Source organism: Microcaecilia unicolor, chromosome 2 (genome assembly GCF_901765095.1).
Source record: "Microcaecilia unicolor chromosome 2, aMicUni1.1, whole genome shotgun sequence".
Taxonomy (NCBI): domain Eukaryota; kingdom Metazoa; phylum Chordata; class Amphibia; order Gymnophiona; family Siphonopidae; genus Microcaecilia; species Microcaecilia unicolor.
The window spans coordinates 571,021,749-571,047,441 of record NC_044032.1 but is presented as its reverse complement, the minus strand read 5'-3'; the positions used below and the strand labels follow the sequence as shown (position 1 = coordinate 571,047,441).

Below are 25,693 nucleotides of genomic sequence, written 5' to 3'. Positions count from 1 at the left end.
CAGAGAAGGGGGAGGAGCCAATAGCTGCTCAGGAGCACATGATTCAGATGGATGAATCTTTGAACGATACTATGAAAACAGGGAAGTTAGGGAATCCGGAAAAATCAACAAAGGTGAAAGAAAGCCAGAAGCCCTTAAGGAGAGGGCAGAGTAAAGATTGCAAATTATCTCTGTCAACTTCTAAGCAACTTGTACATACAAAGAAAAAACACAATTTGAAATGTCTGTCTACAAAGGCTAGAAGCCTTAAAAAAAAATAATAAGATGGGGGATTTAGACTATACAAGACTATCCATGCGTCCAACTTCTCTTACATAAGCACGCGTCTGTGGAATGAACTGCCAAAAATGGTGAAAACAAATCACGATCACCTAAAATTCAGAAAATTATTAAAGACTCATCTATTCGGAAAGGCATATCCGAATGACCCAACTTAAATGCCTCAACCCTGCAACACTTCACTATCAAAGATCGTATTGGACATTATCAAACTCTTCTACCCTAACCCAATTTGACTGTATCTTACCTTCTCTATCCCATTATAACATCTTTTGTACTTGTCCCCTCCCGGACTTGGCGAATGCCTTTACGGTATTATGTAAGCCACACTGAGCCTGCAAATTTGTGGGAAAATGTGGGATACAAATGTAACAAATAAAATAAAATATACTGCACTAAATAAAGAAGTAGATGAAATGGGCATCTCTGAGACCTGGTGGCAGGAGTACAACCAATGAGAGACACTGGTTTACAAGGGTACAAATTATATGGCAATGATAGAGTGGATCAAATTAGAGGAGGGTGGGTGGTGCTATACAAGAAAAAGGGAACTGAGTCTAACAAAATAAAAATTCAGTAGGAAACAGATAGCAATGTGGAATCCATATGGATAGATATTCCATGTGGGAAGGGAAAGAGATTACTGGTAAGGCTATACAACTATCTGCCAAGCCAGAATGAACAGATGAAGAAATTTTTAACAGGAATTAGAGAAATTTGGCAACAAAATAATAATTGGTAATTTCAATTACCCCCAACCAATTCGGAGAAAGATGGAAATTATTTATTTACAGCATTTCTATCCCCCATTTTCCAATTTGCGTTGTTTCTATGTGGCTTACATGGAACTAAGAAATACAATAAGATAGGGGATCTGACTTGCATAGAATCGAAGTGGCTTGAAGACAGATAGGGGAAGAAGGAAATATGAAGGATAGAGGAAGGGTGGCAGGGTGGGGAGGTGGATCTATTAGCAGAAGCTAATGCAGGGTCGTGACCAGGCAAGGTATGGAGGGGATGTCACTGAGTAAGAGTGATGACTATTCATAGCTGATTCACAGTGGAGCTTCGTGGAAGAATTTTTTGAAGTGGGCCTTGAGTCATTTATGAAAGATCAGGAAAGTATCTAGGCTCCTCAATGCTTTTGGGAGTGCATTCCAGCTCTTGGTGCATAGGTAGGTGAAGCCTGATGAGTAAACTGTCTTGTATCATACAACTTGGCTGTGGGGGGAAGTAGAGTGTGAGAAAGCTTTGTGCTTCCGTGTGTATGCTGCTTAGCGGTAGGTTTATTAGGTTTGACGTGTATTTCGGAGCCAGACTGAAGGTGATTCTGTATGCTAGTGCACAGAGCTTGAAAGTTATCCTTCCCTGCACAGGGAGCCAAGTGCAAGGCTTGCAGCAGTTGGCTGGCTCTTTCAAAGTGTGAATTTCCAAAGATAAGTCAGGCAGCGATGTTTTGTGCCATTTGAAGTTTTTTTAAATAAATGAATCTTTGCAGCCAGCATATATGCCGTTACAGTAGTCAATGTGTGCAAGGGTTAGGGTTTGTACAAGCATTCAGAAGACTTCTCTCGGAAAGTAGCTTCTGATGCACCTCAGTTTCCAGTGTATGGAATATTTTGGTCATGGTATTCTTTGTTTGTGCTTCAAAGGATTTTCAGGTTGTCTGCTATTGGGTAGATGGGTTATGCTGGAGAAGGCCTCCTTGCAGTAACTGGATGTGAGCACTAAGAACTGAGTCTTGTCTCTGCTGAGTTTGAGTTAGAAGGATGTGGTCCAGGATTCCAAGATATTCAGTCCTAAATTTAATATAATGGAGGACTCAACAGTCAAAAATAAGTGGAGAAAAAAAAACAAACCTCAATTCAAAAGGAGCTTTGCCAACACTTCTTTCCCGATAGGGGTTCCCCTGTTTTTCCTTCTGCTGCTTCAGGAGACAACCGATAAAAAAGCTATTTTTTTTTAGCATGCAGTGATCTGAAGTCAGATAAGTGACTCAAACTGTTGGCTATACTTTGAATAATCAGGCTTCTTATATATATTGACTGAATGATTATGCAGAGCTAAACTAGTGCTAAGACTGGATAACAGAATTGAAAAGACTGGTTTTCTATGGATAAATGTAACGTTTGAGACACTTAAATGACAGACTTTCAATGCAGAATATTTTTTTTTTTTAATGCAGTTAATTTTTTTGTATGGCGTTTTTTTTTTTCCACCAATGGTTAATGTAAGCTTGCCTTGAAAAAACAGCAGCAGCTACATTGGCAATACTTTTGAACCAAGGTCTTGTTTCTTAGCATATATTTTTGATTACTGAAGTCCTCTCCTTTATGTTAAATTTAGGTGGAATTATTTTGTGTATTTTAATTTCAATAACCCTAAAACTGACTGGATAAATTTTGAATCGGGAAATGTTAAGGAAATAAAATTCCTAGACAAAATAAATGACTGCTTTTTGGAGCAACTGGTCCAGGAACTGAAAGAAGGAGCTATTTTAGATCTAGTCCTTAATGGAATATAAGACTTAGTGCAAGAGGTAACAGTGTTGGGTCCACTGGAAAAGAGTGATCAAATTTGAGTTAATAACAGGAGTGAAGACACTAAGGAAATCTACTAACCAGCAATTAACTTTGAAAGGGCAACTATGAGAAAATGAGAAAAATGGGTTTAAAAAAAGCTAAAAGGAGCAGCCACAAAGGTTAGGAAAAATCAGGCATGGCCATTGTTGCAAAATATGACCAGACTAGATGTATTCCAGCGTGGTTAAAAGTGAAGTGAAAGAGGCTATTACAGCCAAAAGAACATCTTTCAAAAACTAGAAAAAGGATCCAAAAACAAAACAAAAAAAAAAAAAAAGCAAAAGCACTGGCAAGTTACAGTAGTTGCAAACCATTGCTCAAGAAGGTCAAAAGAGAATTTATTTTGAAGAGAAACGGAGAGGCAAAAACTCATAACTTTTTCAGGTGTATCAGAAGCAGAAAACTTGTGAGGGAATCAGTGGGATCATTAAATCGCCAAAGACTAAAAGGAGCACTCAGGGACAAGACCATAGTGGACAGTTTGAGGGGGTCTTTTACTAAGGTGTGCTAGCGTTTTTAGCTCACATTAAAAATCAGCTGGCGCTAAATGCTGAGACACCCATTATATTCCTATGGGCATCTCAGCATTTAGGGCCTTATTCTATGAAGGTTAGGCTCCTAAATTTATGCTCCTAATTTATGAGCATAAATTTAGGAGCATAACCTTAATATGAAGTAAGGACCTTAGCACCAGCTAATTTTTAGCACACATTAATCCACAAGATTATCCACGGTGAATCTCCGGACTATATGCTTAATCTGATGACTTCCTACCAGAAACATGTCTGAATCTTCACAAAATTACCTCAATTTGCATTACCCCAATTGCAAAGGAATCAAATACAAAACCTATTATGGATCTAACTTCTCCTTCCTAGGCAGCCAACTCTGGAATGCCCTCCCCAGATCTATCCAATCTATCCATGACTACCTACCCTTTCGGAAAGCACTAAAAACCCATTTATTCAAGCAAGCCTATCCACATGACCCTGATTAATCTTATGAACCCATCTACCTATCACACACCCATATGATAACTACACTGATCCAGACTATATCTCCCACTTTGCTCCCCTCCATTGCCTATCCCTACCTACTCATCTCTCCTATTATTCTGGTATACTTAATTTTTACCCTGTCTAACAATATTCTGTATTCCTGTTACTATGTAAGCCGCATTGAGCCTGCTTTGAGTGGGAAAGCGCGGGATACAAATGTAATAAATAAATAAAAGACCCCCTGAATGAATTCTTTTGCTTTGGTCTTTACTGAAGAGGATGTAAGAGGTCTACCTGTGCCAGAAATGGTTTTCAAGGATGATATGGAGGAACCGAAGCAACTCTTTGTGAGCCTGGAAGATGCACTGAGCCAAATCAACAAGTTAAAGTGTAGTATATTACCTGGACCGGATGTTTTGTATCCCAGGAAACTGAAAGAACTTGAACATGGAATTTTTGATCTACTATTGGTGATCTACAGATGATTTTAATGACAGGTTACAATACCTGAAGATTGGAGGGTGTCCAATCGAACACCAGTTTTTAAAAAGGATTCCGGGGTGATCTGGGAAATTACAGACCAGCAAGCTCGATGTCAGTGCTGGGCAAAATGACAAACTATTATAAAGAATAAAATTACTGAACACATAGACAAACATGGTTTAATGAGTCAACAACATGCATTCAGCCAAGGGAAATCTCACCTCATCAATTTGCTTTATTTCTTTGAAAGAGTGAATAAACTGGTTGATTTGATTTATAAATAAAAAACAAATATCAAAACTGCACCTATCAAACAAACAAACATTTTTTCACTAAGCTTTTGACAAAGTCCCTCACATAAGACTCCTCAGAAAATTAAAAATCCATGGGAAAGAGGTAATGTTTTGTTGTGGACTGGGAACTGGTTAAAAGATAGAAAACAGAGGGTAGGGTTAAATGGTAATTTCCATCAATGGAGGAAGGTAAATAGTGGCATTCCCTAGGGACTGGTGCTATTTAACAAATTTATAAATGATCTGGAAATGAGAAAAGAGCGAGATGATTAAATCTGCAAATGACTCAGAGCTATTCAAAGTTGTTACATCGTATGCGGACTGTGACGAATTGTAGGAGGATCTTAGGAGATTGGAATCCAAATGGTAGAATAAATTTAATTTGCACAAAAGCAAAGTGATGCACATTGGGCAGAATAATTTAAATCATAGTTACTTGATGCTAGGTTCTACATTAGGAATCGCCATCCAAGAAAAAGATCTAGGCGTCATCATGGACAATACGTTAAAATCTTCTGCTCAGTGTGTGGCAGTGGTGGCCAAAAAAGCAAACACAATACTAGATTAGAAAAGGGATAGGAAATAAGACAAAGAATATTAAAATGCTTCTGTACCGCTCCAGGGTGGAACCTCACCTTGTGTGTGGAATTCTCGTCAACATATCTCAAAATAGCGAAATTTTAAAAAAGGCTGTGGCGATCCTTGGTTGGCTGCTACCCTGGGTGGATTGCTGCTGCTCACCCCCCCCCCCCCCCCCCCCCCCGGGTGCATTCTTACCTGTTGACCACAGTCTCAATCAGTGATGGATATATACAAACATCCATATACAAGAAACCCACAGACAAATGCAGCTACCTCCACAACTCCAGCTTCCACCCTTCACATACAAAAAGATCCATTATTTACAGCCAAGCCAAAAGATACCACCTTATCTGCTCTGACCCAGGGGACAGACACCTTGAAACCCTGACTGAATCCTTCGAACAGAAAGGCTACAACCCCAAAATAATCTCCAAGAATATTGCCTTCTCCCTCAAAACAACCAGGAAAAATCTACTACAGTACAAAGAAAAAAAAGCCACAGACAGAATCCCTCTTATAGTGACATACAACCCAGAGCTGGAAAAATTAAGAAAAATCATAAAAGATCTTCAGGCTCTACTCCAAGAGGATGAATTACTGAAAGAGATATTCCCATCCCTACAGTGCTGGCCTTCTGACAGCCACCCAACATAAAACACAAGCTAATTAGAAGTTCCCAACACAGACTCAAAAAGAAAAGAATGGCACACATCCTTGCAATATATCCAGCTGCAAACTATGCCAAAACATTTCACAGGACCCCACGGTCATTCACAAAGGAAAAATATTCAGCATTAAGTAATCTTTTATGTGCTCATCTTCCAATGTGGTATATATCACTCAGTGTAAAAAATGCAATGAAGGCTGCTACATTGGAGAAACCAGTCAGATGCTAAAGAAGAGATTTAATTTACATAGACCCCCATATGAAAAATGCCAGTACTAATAAAGATGTCATGCCTGTGGGGCAGCACTTTACAAAACCAGAACACTGTACCAGTGACTTCATGGTAAGAATCTTAAAAGGGAACTTTAAAACAATACAGGAACGTAAGACCTTTGAAGTCAGAATGATTAAATATTTTGCTACCCACCAGACAGGACTTGATAAAGATCTGGGTTTTCTAGCCCATTATAAACCATAAAATTGTACTGCTTTGTCTCCCTCCTGTCTCCATACATATCTCACCTGTCCCTCTTCCTGTCTCTCACCTATCCACCCCCCATCCTGTTAGACTGTCACTGGAATGCTTTGATGTTCCACTTATATATACTGTCATCTACCAACATTTGCTTATTTCCAATCTGACGAAGGAGGGCTACCTTCAAAAGCTAATCAAGAAATGTACCGTTATGTTTAATAAAAAAGGTATCATCTTATTTTCTTTCCCACATTTTATTTTGTTTTATTTCTATTGATTACCTGTTGGGAGCAACCACGCGGCTGTTGGCTCCACTGGTTCCCTGCTCCCTCCGCCCCGGAACAGGTGCGGAGCTGACAGCCGAGCGGCTGCTTTCAGCACCCCTCCAGTGGCGTGCATCCAGGGCGGACCGCCCCCACCAACCCGCCCTCGGTACGCCACTGACAAACGGTTCAAAAAAGGGTAACCAAAATGATTAGGGAATAGAACTCCTCTCATATGAAAAGCTTAAGAGATTAGGGCTCTTCAGCTTAGAGAAGAGACAACTAAAAGGGAATACGATACAGGTCTACAAAATCCTGAGTGGGGCAGAACGAGTAAATGTGAATGAATAGTTTACTCTTTCAAAAAGTACAAAGACTAGGAGACACTCCATAAATTTATATGGTAATACTTTTAAAACAAATAAGAGAAAATAGTTAAACTCTGGAACTTGCTGCTGGAAAATGTGGTAACAGCACTTTGCGTATCTGGGTTTAAAAACAGGTTTAGACAAGTTCCTGGAGGAAAAGTCCACAATCTGCTATTAAGAGAGACAGGAGAGAACTACTACTTATCCCTGGGATTAGCAGAATTGAATAGGAGCATGGTTTGCTAACCTTTGGGATTCTGCCAGTACTTGTGATCTGGATTGGCTACTGTTGAAAGCAGGAAACTGGGCTAGAGGGATGATCGGTCTGACCCAATATGGCTATTCCTACGTTCTAAATTAGTGGTTCAGAGATGAAAGTAGAAGTACAGTGGCAATTTACATTTTGACAACTTTTTAATATTTAAAAAAAATCTTCAAATACACATGCATTTAACACGTGAAGTATTATGAGGCTGCTATGTTTTATTGTATGTCTATTTATTATATAAGGTCTACTGTACTTCACATAGATATGGATATGTGAATTATAAATATTTTAATAAATACATTTTAAAATTGTACAGAATTAATTCCAAAGATGGCTTACCTGACTCAATAGAGTACACAATTTCTGCGTTCTTCCCTTTATCCTTATCCAGTGCTGTTACCTGGAGCACCGCTGATCCAACAGCAGCCGACTCACACACTCTACCTTCATAGGACGAACTCGTAAACCATGGGCCATGATCGTTTGTGTCACTTACGTTAACAATTATTCTTGCATAGTTACGTTTGACGGGCACATCTTGATCTCGCACCTTAAAAACAAATTACTACAGTTATTCATGTTGTTCCAACATATCATTAAAGGGGGAAGTCACCAACATGGGCTACTGTTAAGACATGTTATTTAACCACTAACACTGGTCCCCTTTTACCAAGCTGCAGCAAAAGAGGGCCTGCACGCCGAGGCCCCCTTTTACCGTAGTGACTAAAAGGGAAGTCTCTCTTTCCTGCAGGAAATGGCTGAGTGGCAAGTAAAGAACTTGCTGCGCGGCCATTTTGGGGGGAACCCTTACCGGGCTCCCACACTAACCCAGCGGTAACTGAGCAGTGCGTAGCACTACCCCATTACTGCCGGGTACACTCCGGCGCTACAAAATATATAAATATATATTTGTAGCGCCAGATATGATGGCATGCTAGGGGAGGGAAGTACCGCCAGGCTGCTGCGGTAGCCCGGCAGTACTTCCTGTTTAGCGGCCGGTAAGCCCGCACTGGGCTTACCGCCACTTAGTAAAAGGGGCCCACTATACGTTGAGTCATAGTTACTAATAACTGGGGGGGGTGAAGGGAGTAATCAACACGGGTTATCGTTAAGAAGTGTTATTTTACCGCTACTCTCGCAATTTTAGTGCAGGTCTTCTTTTATGCAATGAGAAGTAGGTACTAATAAATGGAGTGAACAGTAAAATAACAGGTCTTAAAAATAGACCCTGATAAGTCCCCCCCCTAAATCTAAATGTTTATAGCTTATTACATTTCTTAGATTTGATTAACTGCTTTTCACCAATTGCAACAAAGTGGTGCACAAAAATTAAACAAAACACAGAAATATAGAACGGGAGAGCAGATAGAGACCATCTGCTATCCTTTCCTCTCCTTTAGAGATCCTATGGTGCTCATTTTCAAAAGAGAAACATCTAAGTTGCGATTTTCAAAACTCTGATTTGAAACGTTTTTCTCCACAGTTTGTCCAAATTTCAAGGAGGGGTGTTGGGGGAAGAACCTGAGTGTTTCCAAAAGTTAGACGTTTTTCTGCCATAATGGAACAAAACCAAAACGTCTGGGGCAAAAATTGAGACGGTTTTGTCTAGACCTGTTTCAAACATGACTAAGATACAAAAAGGTGCCCCAAATGACTAGATGACTACTGGAGAGATTAAGGCATGACACCTCCTTAATCCCTCAGTGCTCACTGACCCTTCCCATCCCCTAAGAGGCAACAATGACAGTACATATCAGGCTCCACAATGCCTTCAGATATGATGGCCATTCCTTTTAGAGTAGCAAGCTGGTCCCAGGAGTAAGCTAGTGGCCAGTGCTGTGGACTGTAGAAAAGGGTGTCCAGGTTCATAGCCCACTCTAACTGGTACACTTGTCGTGGAAAGTGTAAGCCCTCCAGAAAACACTAAATATCTGATGTTCTGTACCTATATATAGGTGACACCTGCAGGCTTGAGGGCTATTGTAGTGGTACACAGTGAGGTACGATTTTTTTTTCCTGTTCTTGGACGGCTCAAAATACAAGGGGTTATGGTGAAAGTTGTACCTGGGACCTTTTATGTGAAGTGCACTGCAGTGCCCCCTAGGCTACCCCACTGCTCTGCTGGGATGTCTGTGTGGCCAGCCCACTAAAAATGCTGGCCGTCAGACATCACAATGGCTTGGTTTTGTGCATTTTTTCTTAAGATTTTTTTTTTCCCTGAAAACGGTACTTAAAGAAAGATGCACCGAGCACAAAAACATCAAGAAAATGGCAATTTTCGAAACAAAAAAATAAATGTTTTGCTAGTTCAAAAATCGTTCTATTTGTCACATGATTTTTGAACATTTTTCACAAAACATCCCAAATCAGGCTTAAGATGTCATATCAAAAAGGTCCCTCCACGTGTTTGTTCCATGTTTATTTGAATTCAGATGAAGTCTTTATCTTCACCACTGTCACTAGGAAGCCATTCTACACATCCACTACCTTTTCCAAAAGGAAGTATTTCCTTAGATTACTCCTGAATCTATATCCCTTTTCACCTTCAACTTATGCCTCCTTGTTCCAGAGCTTCCACACAGCCAATACATAACATCAATATAATACTAGAGTTACAGTGATGAAGGAGATACAGGATTGAGAAAGAAAGGTTTGAAAATCTTTCCAAGGAGACAAGCCAAGTAACCCACCATCTGACAACACCTACAAAATTTATGAAAGGCCTAAACATTGTTAAAAGTCTGGGTAAATTCCAAGTTTTTAAGACCATTTTGAACTTTTGATAGGAAATGTCAGCTCTAAGACTATTCGGTAAAAGGTTCCAACGGAAGGCCCACAGAGAGGATACAAGATAGCAGGAAGACGTATGATGGGTAAACTCCAAGCAAATTTTGGAGGGCAGGGAAATAGATAGTACATTGCTTTGAGAAGAGTGCAAACAATCATGCAGGGCTATAGGCAATGAGGAAAGCAGGATTCAATTCAAAAAAGTATGATTCCTGAAATACAAAAGTATTTGCAAAGATATTTTAGCCATACTCGAACAAAGGTGCTAAGAAATGCCTGCAGCATTTAGGGTCTTCACTTACATCAGCTCTAGAGCCAGTGTAACTGAGCACCTAAATGTTAGGCGAGCTGGTATCGGGTTACACTAGTATAATGCAGAGATGGGCAACCTGGGTCCTCGTGGGCCACAACCCAGTCGGGTTTTCAGGATTTCCCAAATGAATATGCACGAGTCCCAACGCCCTTGCAGGTTTGGCATTTCTCCCTCCCTTGGGCTGGTATCTCTCCCCCACATCCAGTCTCTCTTTCCCTTTCCTTTGAGCTCCTTCCCTGAGTCCGGCACTGCTCCTTAACCACTCTCACTGCCCCGTAGTCCTTCGGCCAGCCCATGGGTTTTCTATCTGCTGTGTCCCGCCCACAGGAAATTGAATCAGAGGAGGCTGGAAATGGCAGAGGGTAGACCCAGGGGCTGGCTGAAAGCACAGTCATGGAGACTGCTGCTGCTGCCGGCAACCGATGTAAACTTTACAGGACCGCAGGGGAGTGAGAGAGGTGAAGGAGCAGTACTGTATCCGCAGGGAGGGAGAAGAGAAAAAGGGAGAGAGCAGGCGGGCGGGGAAGAAAAGGCTTAATCTGAAGACCAGGTGAGGTCAGAGGCTGGGTATTTTAGCACCCTTAGTTGCTGGCACCCTGGGTCCGAACCTCACCTGGTCCAATGGTAAACCGGCCCTGCCTGGGAAATGACTGGCGGCGATAAATGGCTCTCTGCTCTAATCCATCTGCTCCAGTCTCAACCCCTCCCCCCTATCTCTCCAAGTAGCAGCCTAGGAGAGGAGCAGCTGGACAGAACAGGAAGCTCGCTAATAGATCTGAGAAACCAGTCCTGTACACCGTAACCAGAACGGCACGAGAATCTGGTAATGGTCCATGCCATTAACCATTTGTTACCCTGTAATTTTAAATTCACTATCATGTATTTATTTGTTTTTTCCCTACTTGTAACCTCTTGGGACCTCATAACTAAAGAGTGGTAACATTTTGCAGTTGTCACATGCTAATTACCAAACTTAACATGTATAACTGTAAAACCTCTGTGTTAACTGTTGTGGTCATATACATAATGCAGAAGAAATGTCTATCATGCAAATACTGCACTTAGCTATACCTATTCAGATGTCATTAAATATGTTAACTGTAAAACACAGTCCCCATCCATTAGTGTATGCTAATTCTTGTGCTAATTGCAGCTTAATAATAGGCCCCTTTATGTGTTACTTTGAAAGAAGTACAAATTTTGCTATGAATATAATGTTTCCTAAATCTGGTGGGGGGGGGGGGGGGGGAGGGGGAGGAGGCACCAGAAACAGAGAGAGAGAGAGAGAGAGAGAGAAGCACCAGTGGGAGAAAGGCACTATCTGCATAATCTAGGCAGGTCACAAAAAACATACATAATAAAACTTACGTGTATAAAAGTTAAAAAAAGAGCAAGGCAAGACAAGCCAGAGACCCAAAAAATAAGCATTTAAGCCACTTAGAAAAGTTTTCAGAAATAAATAGGATTTCAGCTGCTTTCTGAATTAAGTCAAAGAGTTAATCTGCTGGATTTCAACAGGGAGTGAATTCTATAGAACAGAACTTTCCTCATAGAAAACTGAAAAGCGTGGACTCTGTCAAGGTTAATATGATAGGATGGAACATAAAGCAACAATTTATCAGCTGACCAAAGTAACTTGCTCTCTCCCTCTTTCAAATTCCCCATTTCTGGTGCTTTTCTCATGTCAAGAAGCACTTATAGATTTGGCCAGTGGAAGATCATGCTAACATAGTAACATAGTAACATAGTAGATGACGGCAGAAAAAGACCTGAATGGTCCATCCAGTCTGCCCAAGACAAACTCATATGTGTATACATTACCTTGAATTTGTACCTGTCCTTTTCAGGGCACAGACCATATAAGTCTGCCCAGCAGTATTACCCGCCTCCCAACCACCAGTCCCGCCTCCCATCACCGGCTCTGGTACAGACCGTATAAGTCTGCCCTCCCCTATCCTCGCCTCCCAACCACCCCCCTCTTCCTCCCAACTGCTCCACCACCCAATTTCAGCTAAGCTTCTGAGGATCCATTCCTTCTGCACAGGATTCCTCTATGCATGTGGCTGAGCTCTGATTATAGGATTACACTTTTGAGTACCTGTACCTGTTTTGCTAGGAAAACAAAAACACATCTATAGATATGTAAAGTGGACAGAGAGAGAGAGCTGCACTGCATAATACAGCTTACCATCACAGTGAGGATATGCTGGTGCATAGTTTCATGATCCAATTTTTCAGTAACATACAGGGAACCTGTTCCTGGATCCAAACGAAACTTCTTGAGACTGACTGGATCAATGCTGCTCTGTAGAGTGTAAATCAATTTGTTCTTTTCATCTCTGTCTGTAGCACTAATCTGCAGAATTTCAGTTTCAGGCACTGTATCTTCAGGTATCAAGGCTTCATATTTTGACGTGGAGAACTCGGGTCTGTGATCATTGGTGTCTATTATTTTGATTAAAATCTAAAATAACAATAGGAGCAAAAAAGAGAGAGATGAAGAACTTTTGTCATCACTGGCAACAACAACAACTCTATGGATGAAATGTAAAAATAAAACGTACAAACTTTTCTAGCAGCACAACCACCAAAGTGCAAAAAAAATAACAAGTGAAAATTCAAGGCTCAATATATATTTCCACATTTTACATGCCGAATAAAATTGCTGAAAAAGAAGCGATGCCTTAAATATAAGCCACTTAGGGCAAGAGTGTTTCCTATTCACTATAAAAATGTAATTTCATTTTTGATTAATGGAATTGGAAATGACAATATTTCTCTGGTGCATGTTTTTAGAAACAGACCCCTAAACGCAGTTCCAGTTAAGCTCTGAGAATATACTAGGCTCTGGCATCGCCTGCTCCCTTCTCCATGTCTTGGCAAAGGGCAAGTCACCAACTGGAAGTTACCGGAGCGGCATTTAATTAGTTGCTTGCCTTCTGCTAAGCCACTGAGAAAGAGCAGCAAATAGATGTAGCGAGAGATGCCAAGAATTGCTGTCCAGCGTTTTCTTGGAGCCTGGCTAATACTTTAGCTAGATGCCCATTTTTTTTTTCTTTCTTTTCAGGGCCGGGAAGATGATTTTATTAAACAAAAAACAGAACCAAGAAAAATATTTCCATTTCTTGTTTCTCCCTTACCTTCTTCCTAGTTAGTTCTGCAGCAAGGAAGCACTGCTGCTTTGAATTATTTTTCATATTTTAAATATTTAACTCCTTCTTTTTGATCTACTGTGTAGCCATGTAGGTTGATATTTTTACCTTCATTTGCATTTCATAAAGATATGTCATGAACTATGTATCCTTTACTTTCTGCTTGAAGAAATTATCAGTACTGCCCTGAATAAATTTCAAATCCATCATATCGCTGTATCAGAAATCTTGTGTCTAGTTGATTAATTCTGAGTAGAAAATATTGCTTGGCTGCTCATTTCCACCAAGATCCACAGTTATTCCTTCTACCTGGCAGATGACAACAGACATATCTCAGTCCTTGCATGTTACAGCCAGTGGATATTTTGTAGTTAGAACATAAGAACATAAGGGTAGCCATACTGGGTCAGACCAATGGTCCATCTAGCCCAATATCCTGTTTTCCAAAGAGTGGCCAAGCCAGGTGACAAGTACCTGGCAGAAACCCAAATCGAGGCAACATTCCATGTTACCACATCCTCCTGCAAAGAGCTCCAGAGCTTAACTATTCATTGAGTGAAAAATATTTCCTCTTATTTGATTTTAAAGTATTTCCATGTAACTTCCTTGAGTGTCCCCTAGTCTCTGTACTTTTGAAATGAGTAAAAAAAAACTGATTTACTGCTACTCGTTATACACCACTCAGGAATTTTTACAACTCAATCATATCTCCCCTCATCGGTCTCTTTTCTAAGCTGAAGAGCCCTAGCCTCTTTAGCTCTTCCTCATGCGAGAGGAGTTCCATCCCCTTTATCATTTTGGTCACTCTTCGTTGAACCTTTTCTAATTCCGCTTATTTGAGATATGGCAACCAGAACTTAGCAAAATACTCAAGGTGCAGTTGCACTATGGAGCGATACAGAGGCATTATCGTATTTTTGGTTTTATACACCATCCCTTTCTTAATAATTCCTAACATCCTGTTCGCTTTTTTGGCTGCTGCCACACACTGAGCAGAAGATTCAGCGTACTATCTACAATGACGCCCAGATCTTTTTCTTCAGTCTTCAACCCCAAGGTGGACCCTAGCATCAGGTAACTATGATTCAGATTATTCTTTCCATTGTGCATTACCTTGCATTTGTCCACATTAAATTTCATCTGCTATTTGGACGCCCATTCTTTCAATTTCCTAAGGTCTTACTGCAATACTTCACAGTTTGCACATGTTTTAACAACCTTGAATAGTTTTGTGTCATCTGCAAATTTAATCACCTCACTCTTCGTTCTGATTTCCATATCATTTATAAATATGTTAAATAGCACCGGTCCCAGTACAGATCCCTGCAGCACTCCACTGTTCACCCTCCTCCACTGAGAGAACTGACCATTTAACTCTACCCTCTTTTTCCCATCCAATAACCAATTCCTAATCCACATCAGAACCTTGCTTCCTATCCCATGACTCTTTAATTTTCTCAGGAGTCTCTCATGAGGAACTTACACTACATCAACCTGCTCACCTTTATCCACTCTACCTTAGGTCAGAAGACGACTTTGATAAATTCAGATCCCATCTTAAGGCATACTACTTTTCACTTGCTTTCTCTAATTACCCTTCTAATTCAATTTCCTCAGATTAACACCCTCAGGCCATCCACTTCTTGAAGGTTCTTCATCTTTCCCTTCCTTTTCCTTTCCACATGTTGCAACTGTAACACTTCCCTAAACATAATCTTTCCTTATGTCAATATCTGTCCTATGTCTGTATGCAAATTGTAGCCAGAAGAGTGATCATCTCCCCTTCCCCCTCTTGATTTTACTTAATTGTAAACTGCTTAGATCATTTGTATAGGCAGTATATCAAAGTGAATGTGAATAAAACACCAAAATCGACAGCACAGAGTATAAATGAAGGTGGAGCATATAGATAAGATCTGATAGAGTAACATGTTTGGGAAAATAAGGGTACTAATTTAAAGAAAGTTGCATCTAAAGTCAAAAAGGTGCATGAATATCATCTTAGACTGGGTAGGAATGCATAAGCAAGTCCTGCTATGGTGTGGTTAAACCGGTGTTAGTCCCTGTCAGTGACTAACAAGTTAGTTGCTTCTTCTGTTAAGGGCTTGTATGGAACCTTCTCTATTAGTTACCATATATACTCATCTATAAGCCAAGACTTTTGCCCCCACCCCCCCCCCCAAAAAAAAAAAAAAATTCAAAAATTGGGATCTTGGCTTAAAGTTGAGTTGGCAAGTCTCCCCACCCCCCACCCCTCAAAGTGACCGGTATTTCTTTTACTGGCAAGCCCAGACACTGATGCTGACAGATGCAGAAATAACTGCAAGCAGGGACAGTCAGGGCTTTGAACATCAGTGAATGCTCAAGTCCTTCCAGCTCCCGAGGGGAAGCCGGCAGGCCTCAAGTATGCACAGATGCTCAAAGTCCCAGACTGGTCCTGCATACAGCTTGGAGAAGAGATGGCTGAGGGGAGACATGATAGAGGTATATAAAATAATGAGTGGAGTGGAACAGGTGGATGTGAAGAGTCTGTTCACGCTTTCCAAAAATACTAGGACTAGGGGACATGCGATGAAACTACAGTGTAGTAAATTTAAAACAAATCGGAGAAAATATTTCTTCACCCAACGCATAATTAGACTCTGGAATTCGTTGCCAGAGAATGTGGTGAAGGTGGTTAGCTTAGCTGAGTTTAAAAAGAGGTTAGACGGTTTCCTAAAGGACAAGTCCATAAACCACTACTAAATGGACTTGGGGAAAAATCCACAATTCCAGGAATAACATGTATAGAATGTTTGTACGTTTGGGAAGCTTGCCAGGTGCCATTGGCCTGGATTGGCCGCTGTCATGGACAGGATGCGATGGACCCTTGGTCTTTTCCCAGTGTGGCATTACTTATGGAGTGGAGGAATGGCCTAGTGGTTAGGGTGGTGGATTTTGGTCCTGGGGAACTGAGGAACTGAGTTCGATTCCCGGCACAGGCAGCTCCTTGTGACTCTGGGCAAGTCACTTAACCCTCCATTGCCCGCCGCATTGAGCCTGCCATGAGTGGGAAAGCGCGGGGTACAAATGTAACAAAAATAAATAAATAAAATAAATACTTATGTACTTCCATGTCTGTTGGCATCCAGGCTTGCCAGTAAGAGAAATGCCGGTCACATTAGGGGAAGAAAGACGTGACCGTTCACTGTGCCAAGCTGAGGGGAGGGAATGCCAGTCACAGCTGGACGAGGAGGGACAGGGAAGAGGGAGAAAACTACTGGTCAGGGCAGGAGGAACGAGGACAGGGAAGATGGAGAGTAATGCTGTTCACCATGTGAGAAGAATACTTGAATGCAAGCCCTCGGCTTATATTCGAGTTAACATTTTTCCCCTTTTTTGGGGATAAAACATTATCTTGGCTTATATTTGAGTATGTTCAGTAATCTCAAACCAATTCAAAAGGATACAATGTATGAGAAAATATTAGGTTTCCTCCTATCAGTCACATATTTACTGGAAAAGAGAAAACCGCAAGTGAGATTTTTTTTTTTAATCAACTAAAACATTATGTTTATACATTTCTTCTTTTCCACGTGATTAATCTTTTCAATACAAGGAATGAATTTAGTGCAACTGAAATAGGCTTTGAGATGCAAATGCATTTGGGTTCCCTGTTGCTATTCTTTCTAGTCATCTGTATGCACCATCAGGCATCAATTCTTGGAGTGTGGGACCTATTTATTCACTATATGCATGATGTGCCCTGCAAATCACAACATACGATGCTCTTAATCGTCCTAATGGTCAGTGAATGAACATTTCCCTTTAGCAATACAAATTTAAATGTTCTTCAGAAATTCAGGACTTTAAGTCAATTTATGCCACCTATTTTAAGAAATGACATGAAATGGATTATTGTTATGTATGCACATCAAAGATTTATTACATATTGCACTTATTAGAGCACACTGTGAAATTAATAAAATGGCTCTATTTATGACATATATCCACAACTCGACATCAACAGCATGGACTAAACATGAGCGAAACCACAACAATACAAAATTACTAAAACTGAAAAGAATTATTTGCAGGGCCATTGTAGAAAGCGAAATTTTCAAAACTTTCAGGTTTTCCTCTATTTATATAGCTTCCTCACATTTTATCACTCTCCAATAATGCAAGTAATATTTAAACAATGCTAAGTCCTTATTTAAAAGAGAACATTTCCAAAAGAGAGGAAAAAGGACTTGCTGTTCCAAACAGTGCTAAAATTAGTTCTAGAACAGCACTGGGCAATAGCGCCCCTATGATCAGCAAAAAGAGAGAGATGAAGAACTTTTGTCATCACTGGCAACAACTCTATGGATGAAAAGTAAAAATAAAACGTATAAACTTTTCTAGCAGCACCACCACCAAAGTGCAAAAAAAAAGAACAAGTGAACATCCAAGGCTCAATATATATTTCTACATTTACATGGAAGTACTGGGGGTGGGGGGGGGGGGGGGGGGGGGGGGGGGGGAGTTGGCCGCTAGAATACCAGGGTAGGTGGAGGTTGGTTTGGAAGCCCACTTGGGCCACCAGAGATTTTTTTTTGGGGGGGGGCATGAGATCTACCAAATCTCTAGCCCCTCATGCCCTTGTGTCAGGGGAACTGGAGGTCTGCTGGACCTCCAGCCCCCATCGCTGTGGGGGGGGGGGGGGGCACTATGCCACCACTGAAGCTATGGCAGCTGTTCCTGGGGTCCAATGGACCCCCAGCACATGGTGGCAGCCCAGAGTGCCTCTTTGTCAGGGGTGGGGGTGGGAACAGAGCCTTAACCCTAAAGCCAGCTCTGAGGTGGCATAGGGTTAAGGCACTATTCCACTCCAATGATCAGAGCGCTGTTCTCTGATCACAGGGGCAGAATACCACAGAGCTCATTGCGCTGTTGCCTGGTGCAGCTGTTTTCTCGGTGATCATGGGCGCATAGGTAAATGTGGTTGCTAGTGGCCTCTAGTGCCCACATTTACACCTTTGATCATCGGGCTGCAAGCGACTTACTCACTAATCCTTAAAAAAAAAAAAAAAAAAAAAAAACTCGTTTTTAAAAAAATTATCTTCATATCTGAAAATCAATTCACTATTCTTCACCCAAAAATATTTTTTCATTTTCTTTTATAATAAAATCTTTAACTCTGTTCATTTGAAACTTTACTGATAACTATAAACAGCGGGTACTTACCTCAATATTATCGCCGATGTGCTCTACAGCGCATCACTCTTTCACTTACAGCTTCCTGTTTCGGCAACCATGGTACTCTGCATGCAAGAAAACTTAGGGGCCCTTTTACTAAGTCGCGTAAGCGTCTCCATGCGCTAAAATGGCGCTACCACCCAACTACCGCATGGCTCTTGCGGTAACTTCATGTTTGGTGCATGTCCGATATGTGCGTCTGCAATATATTTTTTTTTCGGGCGCACATAACGGACACGCATCAAGTGGCATTTGGCAAGAGTGGATCATTAGCGCCCAGCTACCGCCGAGTCTTTACTGCTAGGTTAATGGCTGGCAGTAAGGTCTCAGACTCATAATGGATGTGTGGCAATTTTCATTTTGCCGCACGTCCATTTTCATCAAAAATTTAAAGGCTAAAAAAATGGATCGGCGTGCACCTAAAACCCGCACTTACACTACTGCAAGCCATTTTTTTCAGCGTCTTTGTAAACGGACCCCTTAGTTGTTAAATTTAAATGGTTCTCCCTGGCTTCTCTACTTGCTAATACAAAGTATTCAACAAACTGAAACCCACCAAAACGTCTTGTTCTTCTGAATTTTCCTGCTCCAAACATTCAAAATGGCCACTGGATTTTAAACAAATGCTGTGCGTAGCCAACCTATCAAAGTTCAGCAATTCCTTCCTTGATAGGCTACAGCTCTTCCAAACTAAAAAAAAAAAAAATACTTACCAATCGATAACAGTGTTAAGACCTTTTGTGTTTACGGTTCGAAATTTGTTGATTCAGTATTGCTCTGTTTTTGCACAGTCTTTTGATGTTTTGGTGGGTTTCATTCAGTGTGTTGAATACTTTGTATTAGCAAGTAGAGAAGCCAGTGAGAACATTTAAAGTTAACAACTAAGTTTTTTTGCATGCAGCATACCAGGGTTGTTGAAATAGGTTGCTGGAAGTGAAAAGGGTCAACCTGTAGAGCACATTGGCAATAATATTCAACTATTCACATGAACAGAGTTAAATATTTTATTATGAAAGAAAAATTTTGGTGAAGAATAGTACATTTATTTTCAGACATGAAGATTAAAAAAAAAGAAGAAGGTTTTTTAAGGACTAATGAAGAAGCTGCACAGTTACTTGCCCAATGAACAAGCAAAACAGATTCTGAGCTTCTGAAGTCCTTTTTCCTCCCTTTTGGAAATGTTCTCTTTTAAATAAGGACTTAGTATTATTCAAGCATTACTTGCATTATTGAAGAGTGACTGTGTTCTTATAGCAAGTAAATAGCCACTTTGGAGAGTTAATTCCTCACATTTTATTAAATTATTTCTCCAATAGTTACTTAAGATGTTCTTTGTTGTAATTTTTGAGAATTTCATAGCAGGGAGTTAAAATTAGGCTCCAGGCAGGCTATATTTCCAGAAGTTGGACAGCCAATTAAAAAGAATGATATCAGCTATATGTGAACTGTGCGATTCTGGCCCTAAGCAAAACATACTGAGCAGAAATTCAAGCAAGAAACTAAAAGAACCTGCAAAAGTTTATGAGAAAATTTTCAGTGGTCTGGGTCACTGGTTGGTTTCAGTGATAGGAAAACTGGACACCTAGGGCAGATGCACTCAATATGCAGCCCACCTGACCTTGGGATGTGGCCTGCTTGAGATTTTGTAGCAAACATTTTTTTGTTAACCTAGGAGCCCTTTCACAAAGGCGTGCCAAGAAGTGGCCTGCGCTAGTGTGGGTGCATGTATTGGACGTGCGCTGGACCATTTCTCCACCGTGTCTAGAAAAAAGGAGGAGGGGCTGGGGCATGGACATGTGGCAAAATTAAAACCAGCACGTGTCTATTTACAGCCTGAGCCTTTAACGCCACCCACTGACTTATCGGTAAGGGCTCACGAGTTACCCGCGAGGTAACCGTCTAGCATGTGCCAACTGCCAATTACCGCCAGGAATGCCCCTGCGGTAGAAAATGATTTCTACCGTGGGGTTTTTTGCGTGTGCCAAACTTGGAATTACTGCCAGGCGCATGCGCTAGCCGGGCGGTAATGCTGATTTGACAAATGCAAGCTCTTACGCGTCTTTGTAAAAGGGCAGCCTAATTAGCTAGCATAAATGATTTTGAAGAATGCAGAGCTGTTTAGTGGATATGAAGTCACCATTCCAGAAGAGACTCACAGATTTTGATGAGTATGAATTATGTTTTAATAGGCCAAAACAAATTCACGTAGCCCTCAGAAATAAGGATTTCTTATCATGTGGCCCAGTATAACAATTTATACAGCCTGCATACATATGTGTTTTGATTATGTGACCCACTTGAAAAGAAAGAAAAAACAACTTAGATGCCCCTGACTTAGGACACCAAAAATCCAAGATCATAGAGAGTTGCACGGGGACAGAAATCCAACCCATAACTGGAATCTAACCTGTCCCCAACCATCCCCGTGGGGAATCTAAACCATCCCCGCCCATCCCCACGGAGAATCTAAGCCGCCCCCACCCAGTCCCGCAAGAATTTAATGGTACATTAAAAAAAAAAATTCCTGTCTGCTCTCTGTCTCTCTCTGGGTTCAAGCCGCAGCACTGCAGGGAAGGAAGGAACGGAAGTTGGAACACTCTGTTGCACACATGTAAGACTTCTCTGATTCAATGGCACTGTGTGCTAAGCGATCCCCACATGCACAAGCCAGTAGGTCAGGTGACATCTGATGCTCGTGCCTATGTTAGAGCTGAGGTCTGCGCATCAGCCTGGGAGCAGAGGTATCGGCCCTAGTTCATCACAGCCAGAGTCGCCATCTAAGTGTCACTCGACACATCCACACACATGCAGCCATTTAAGTTTAGGTTTTTTATAACTTCCCATTTTCTAATTAGAGATCCTCTGTGTTTATCCCATGCCTTTTTGAATTTCATCACCATTTGTATCTCTACCGCCTCCTTAATGGAGACTTTCCGCATCTATGATGTTAAATCAAGGAGGAGGAGGAGACAGAACTCAAAGAACTTGTTACTTGGTAGGTGAGAGGCTGGTGCAAGTGCAGCATACACTTCCACGGGAACCCCGCAGGAACTACTTCCGTCCCCACAGGAACTGCTTCTGCCCCCACAGGATCCCCGCAGAACTGCCTCCATCCCCACAGGAATCCTGCGGGTTCCGCAGGATTCCTGCAAACCCCGTTCCCATGAAGGTCTCTAGTGTTAACTCTAATCCTAAAAGAGAGAAAATTGGTCTTTACTTTCAGTTCGGTTTGCTGGGAGAAGGGAACTTATCCTATTGTTTTAAAGGTACATAAGGATGACATCATATTTAAGGATGAGCAGCATATTTAAGCAAAAAGATATCAATGATACAGTCACCTATGACAGAACAAACAGAACAGATGCAATTGATATGGAGAACAAACAAGCCACCTACAATTACTGTATATTCTTTACATAGGGGTGCTTTTACTAAAAGGGTGTTAAGCCCTTAACGCTTGGTTAGCATGTGAAAATAAGCTACTTCAAATGCGTTAAGTGTTTTGCGGTATTTTTCCTGTTTCTGTGTGCTAAACCACGTGCTAGCAAATTTTCAAAAATATTTTTGGGTGGACGCAATAGCCAGCTAGTGCATCATATTTACAGTACTATACGATAAAAGAGAGAAAAAGAGAGAAAAATATAGGCAGATAAAGACCATATGGCCTATCCAGTCTGCCCATCTATGCCATTTACTCTCCCCCTTAGAGATCCTATCTACCTGTATCAAGCTGACTTGAATTCAGATACTGTTTTCATCTCCACCACTTCCACTAGGAGGCCATTCCATGAACTTACCATCCTTTTCATGAAGTAGTATTTTCTCAGGTTACTTCTGAGTCTATCCCCTTTCAATCTCATCCTATGCTCCCTCGTTCCAGAGCTTTCTTTCAACTGAAAGAAACTTGCCTCCTGTGCATTTATGCTGTGTAGGTATTTAAATGTCTCTATCATATCTCCTCTCTTCCGCCTTTCTTCCAAGGTATACATGTGTATCTACCCTATTGCAGATTTTGGTATCATCTGCAAAGAGGCAAACCTTACCAGACCGCCCTTCAACAATATTACTTACAAAAATGTTAGAAAGAACCGGCCCAAAAACCAAACCTTGCAGCACATCAGTGCTAACATCCTTTTCCTCAGAATAAGCTCCATTTACCACTACCCTCTGTCACCTTCCACTCAACTAGTTCCTAACCCAGCCAGTCACTTTAGGTTCAATATCGAGGGCACTCAGAATTTATCAAAGCTTTGACATGGTTCTGTATAGATGACTATTAAACTAAGTACACCACACTGCCACAACTCTCTGGTCATCCAGTCAAACAAATTAATCAGATTTGTCTGACAGGACCTGCCTCTAGTGAAACCATGCTGCCTGGGGTCCTGTAATCCACTGGATTCCAAAAACCTTACTATTCTCTGTTTTAAAAGCATTTCCATTAATTTACTTCATGCAGAAGTCACTTACCAGCCTGTACTTCCCAACCTCTTCCTTACTTCCACTTTTGTGGATAGGGACCACATCTGCTCTTCTCCAGTTCTCCCGGACCATGCCAGACTCGAGAGATGCAGATGCAAATGGCTAGTGCAGAGTTAATGTGGGAGCACTTAGCTCCTCGTAAACAGGAGGTGTTGAAGTGCCCCTGCATTAACTCTAAGCAAGTATCATGCACTAATGACATTAGTGCATGACCTGCAAAATAAAAATGAAGAACCAATGTTAAAAAGTACCTTCTTAGTTTGCAGTTAACATATGGGAAAATCCTGCATCAAGCCACGTTAACTGCAAATCTTAACACACCTTAGGAAAAGGGAGGGAAATGGGACTTGATATACCACCTTTCTGAGGTTTTATCAACTACATTCAAAGCGGTTTACATATATTCAGGTACTTATTTTGTACCAGGGGCAATGGAGGGTTAAGTGACTTGCCCAGAGTCACAAGGAGCTGCAGTGGGAATCAAACTCAGTTCCCCAGGATCAAAGTGCACTGCACTAACCACTAGGCAAGGGACCCATACTTGGATTTTATACATGACATATTTTGTTTGACCTTATTCTGTGCAGTCTCAAAAAGAGAAACTATTTTTGTCACAACAAATAAGCCGACACCTTTCTACTGGACTGGTTTAGTATATTTCTGAACTAGTTAGGGGGTCTGACCTGATGAATGGAGTACAACTCCCAAAAGCAAATTCAGAAATGTAGTAAAATAATCCAATGCGTAGGAATCACTTCATATATCTTGCCTGCTAGCCTTTATTTCTACACATTCAAATCGACTAATGACATGAATGCTACTTTGATGAGAAAAATTTTTTTATCTGGTTTATAAGCACAAACCAGTAAATTTTACAACTATACAACAAGCATATCAGGAATAAGGAAGAAAAGACATTTGTTTCTTTAAACATCCAATGCCATAATTAATTTAAAACACCTATTTATGGGGTCTCATTGGGATAACTCTTTACTGGAAAATATTAAGCTTACATTTGGAAAATATATACCTGAATTACCAAAAACCAAAAATAAATAACTTCACAGAAACAAAGACAAATAAGAAGCATTATAACAAATTCCATTAGCCCACAATATTTTGGGGAGTTCAATGAAACAGTTACACAGATCGGAATGGATTACTTTTTCAATTCTTAAAATCTGGTTTAGGGCAATTATGAGGTTCAATCTTAAAACTGACAGCCTGAAAATATGTAATCTAGATGTGGCTTATGAAAGCATTTTTAGGCAGTCCAAAGCTTGCAGGCATTTAATTAAGTTCCTCTGAGGACTACTCCTGTAAGGTTTTTAAATTCAGTGGTAAATCTGATCAGTGACAGGAAGGTGATATACAGAATAACAAGCTGGACAGTTTCAAAGCTCAGTGCTTTGAGCCCTCTAGGGATCTTTAGGTGCTACAAAATAGCATCTTAAAAAAAAATCAATTTATCATTTAATGTTAAAACATGAAGCAGCAGATCCTAGTTGGAAAATACCTATATGCCTGCGGGTCTGGAAATGCCAAGATCTGAAAGGAAAAAATGTTTTTGGAACAGCATGAAGTGCCTTTTTCAGGACAAACAGAGGTCAACAGAAAACGCAATATAGATTCGCAACAATTTACCAGCTTGCTGATGTACCACTGAAGGAGAGAAAAACCTTTCTTCTGAAGTCTTGCTGAATACTTTCACATAGTGACCTCACTGGATAAGATCTATACAGTAGAATTATGGCAGACAGGAAAAAGAAGGATATATGTTGGCCACATGATGCACAGGATAAAAAGGTGCCCACCTGCAGGAGGGCTAAAAATGGTGACAGTACAAAACCTTCAAAGGACAGCATCTCTGGTACAGCAATAGGCCATGGTTATCATGTTCATGGACTCACTACAGCAGAAGATACAGCACAGAAACTAATGGAAAAGGAGGCGGACTCCTGAAGACAAAAAGGAGATAATTACTACTACTATTATACTACAAACCCTGTATTTAATTACAGAAGCTACACAAAAATAACTTACCATAAATGAAAGAAAGAGGAAAAAATATCAAAGGGAAAAGCAGAAAAAGGCAATTGACACACACACACACACACATATATATATATATATATATATACTATATGATCTCTGACTGGGTGGAATACAGAAGTATCTGAATAAGGACATCTTAAAAAAAACAGCTGATCTAAGCTGCAGAGACAGAAAGAGGATTGGGCAATGAGAGTGGGAGTAGAGGTGTTACAGCGGGCAGGCATCTGTGATGGATATGAGTGTGGAGTAGGAAGGAAACAGTGGGAAGTTGAGAAATGACATAGTGGGTGAAAAAGGATAAGTGCAGGAGGAAGATTTGGGAGACATACCGGTGCCAGAAATGGTATTCAAAGCTGATGAGTCAGAGAAACTGAAAGAAATCTCTATAAACCTAGAGGATGTAATGGCTCAATTTGACAAATTGAA

The 25,693-nt window shown here is 40.8% G+C and overlaps 1 protein-coding gene across 3 annotated transcripts in view; it reads right to left on the bottom strand.

The window, feature by feature from the left end:
* FAT1 (FAT atypical cadherin 1) overlaps positions 1–25,693 on the bottom strand; it is a 332,072-nt gene that overhangs the window by 88,398 nt on the left and 217,981 nt on the right. For all 3 annotated transcript variants that reach the window (XM_030191474.1, XM_030191476.1, XM_030191475.1), the window contains exons 8-9: positions 12,547–12,822; positions 7,598–7,808 (exon numbers count right to left, since the gene is read on the bottom strand). In XM_030191474.1, coding sequence (XP_030047334.1) covers positions 7,598–7,808; positions 12,547–12,822 — 487 coding nt within the window. The remainder of the gene's footprint in view (positions 1–7,597; positions 7,809–12,546; positions 12,823–25,693) is intronic.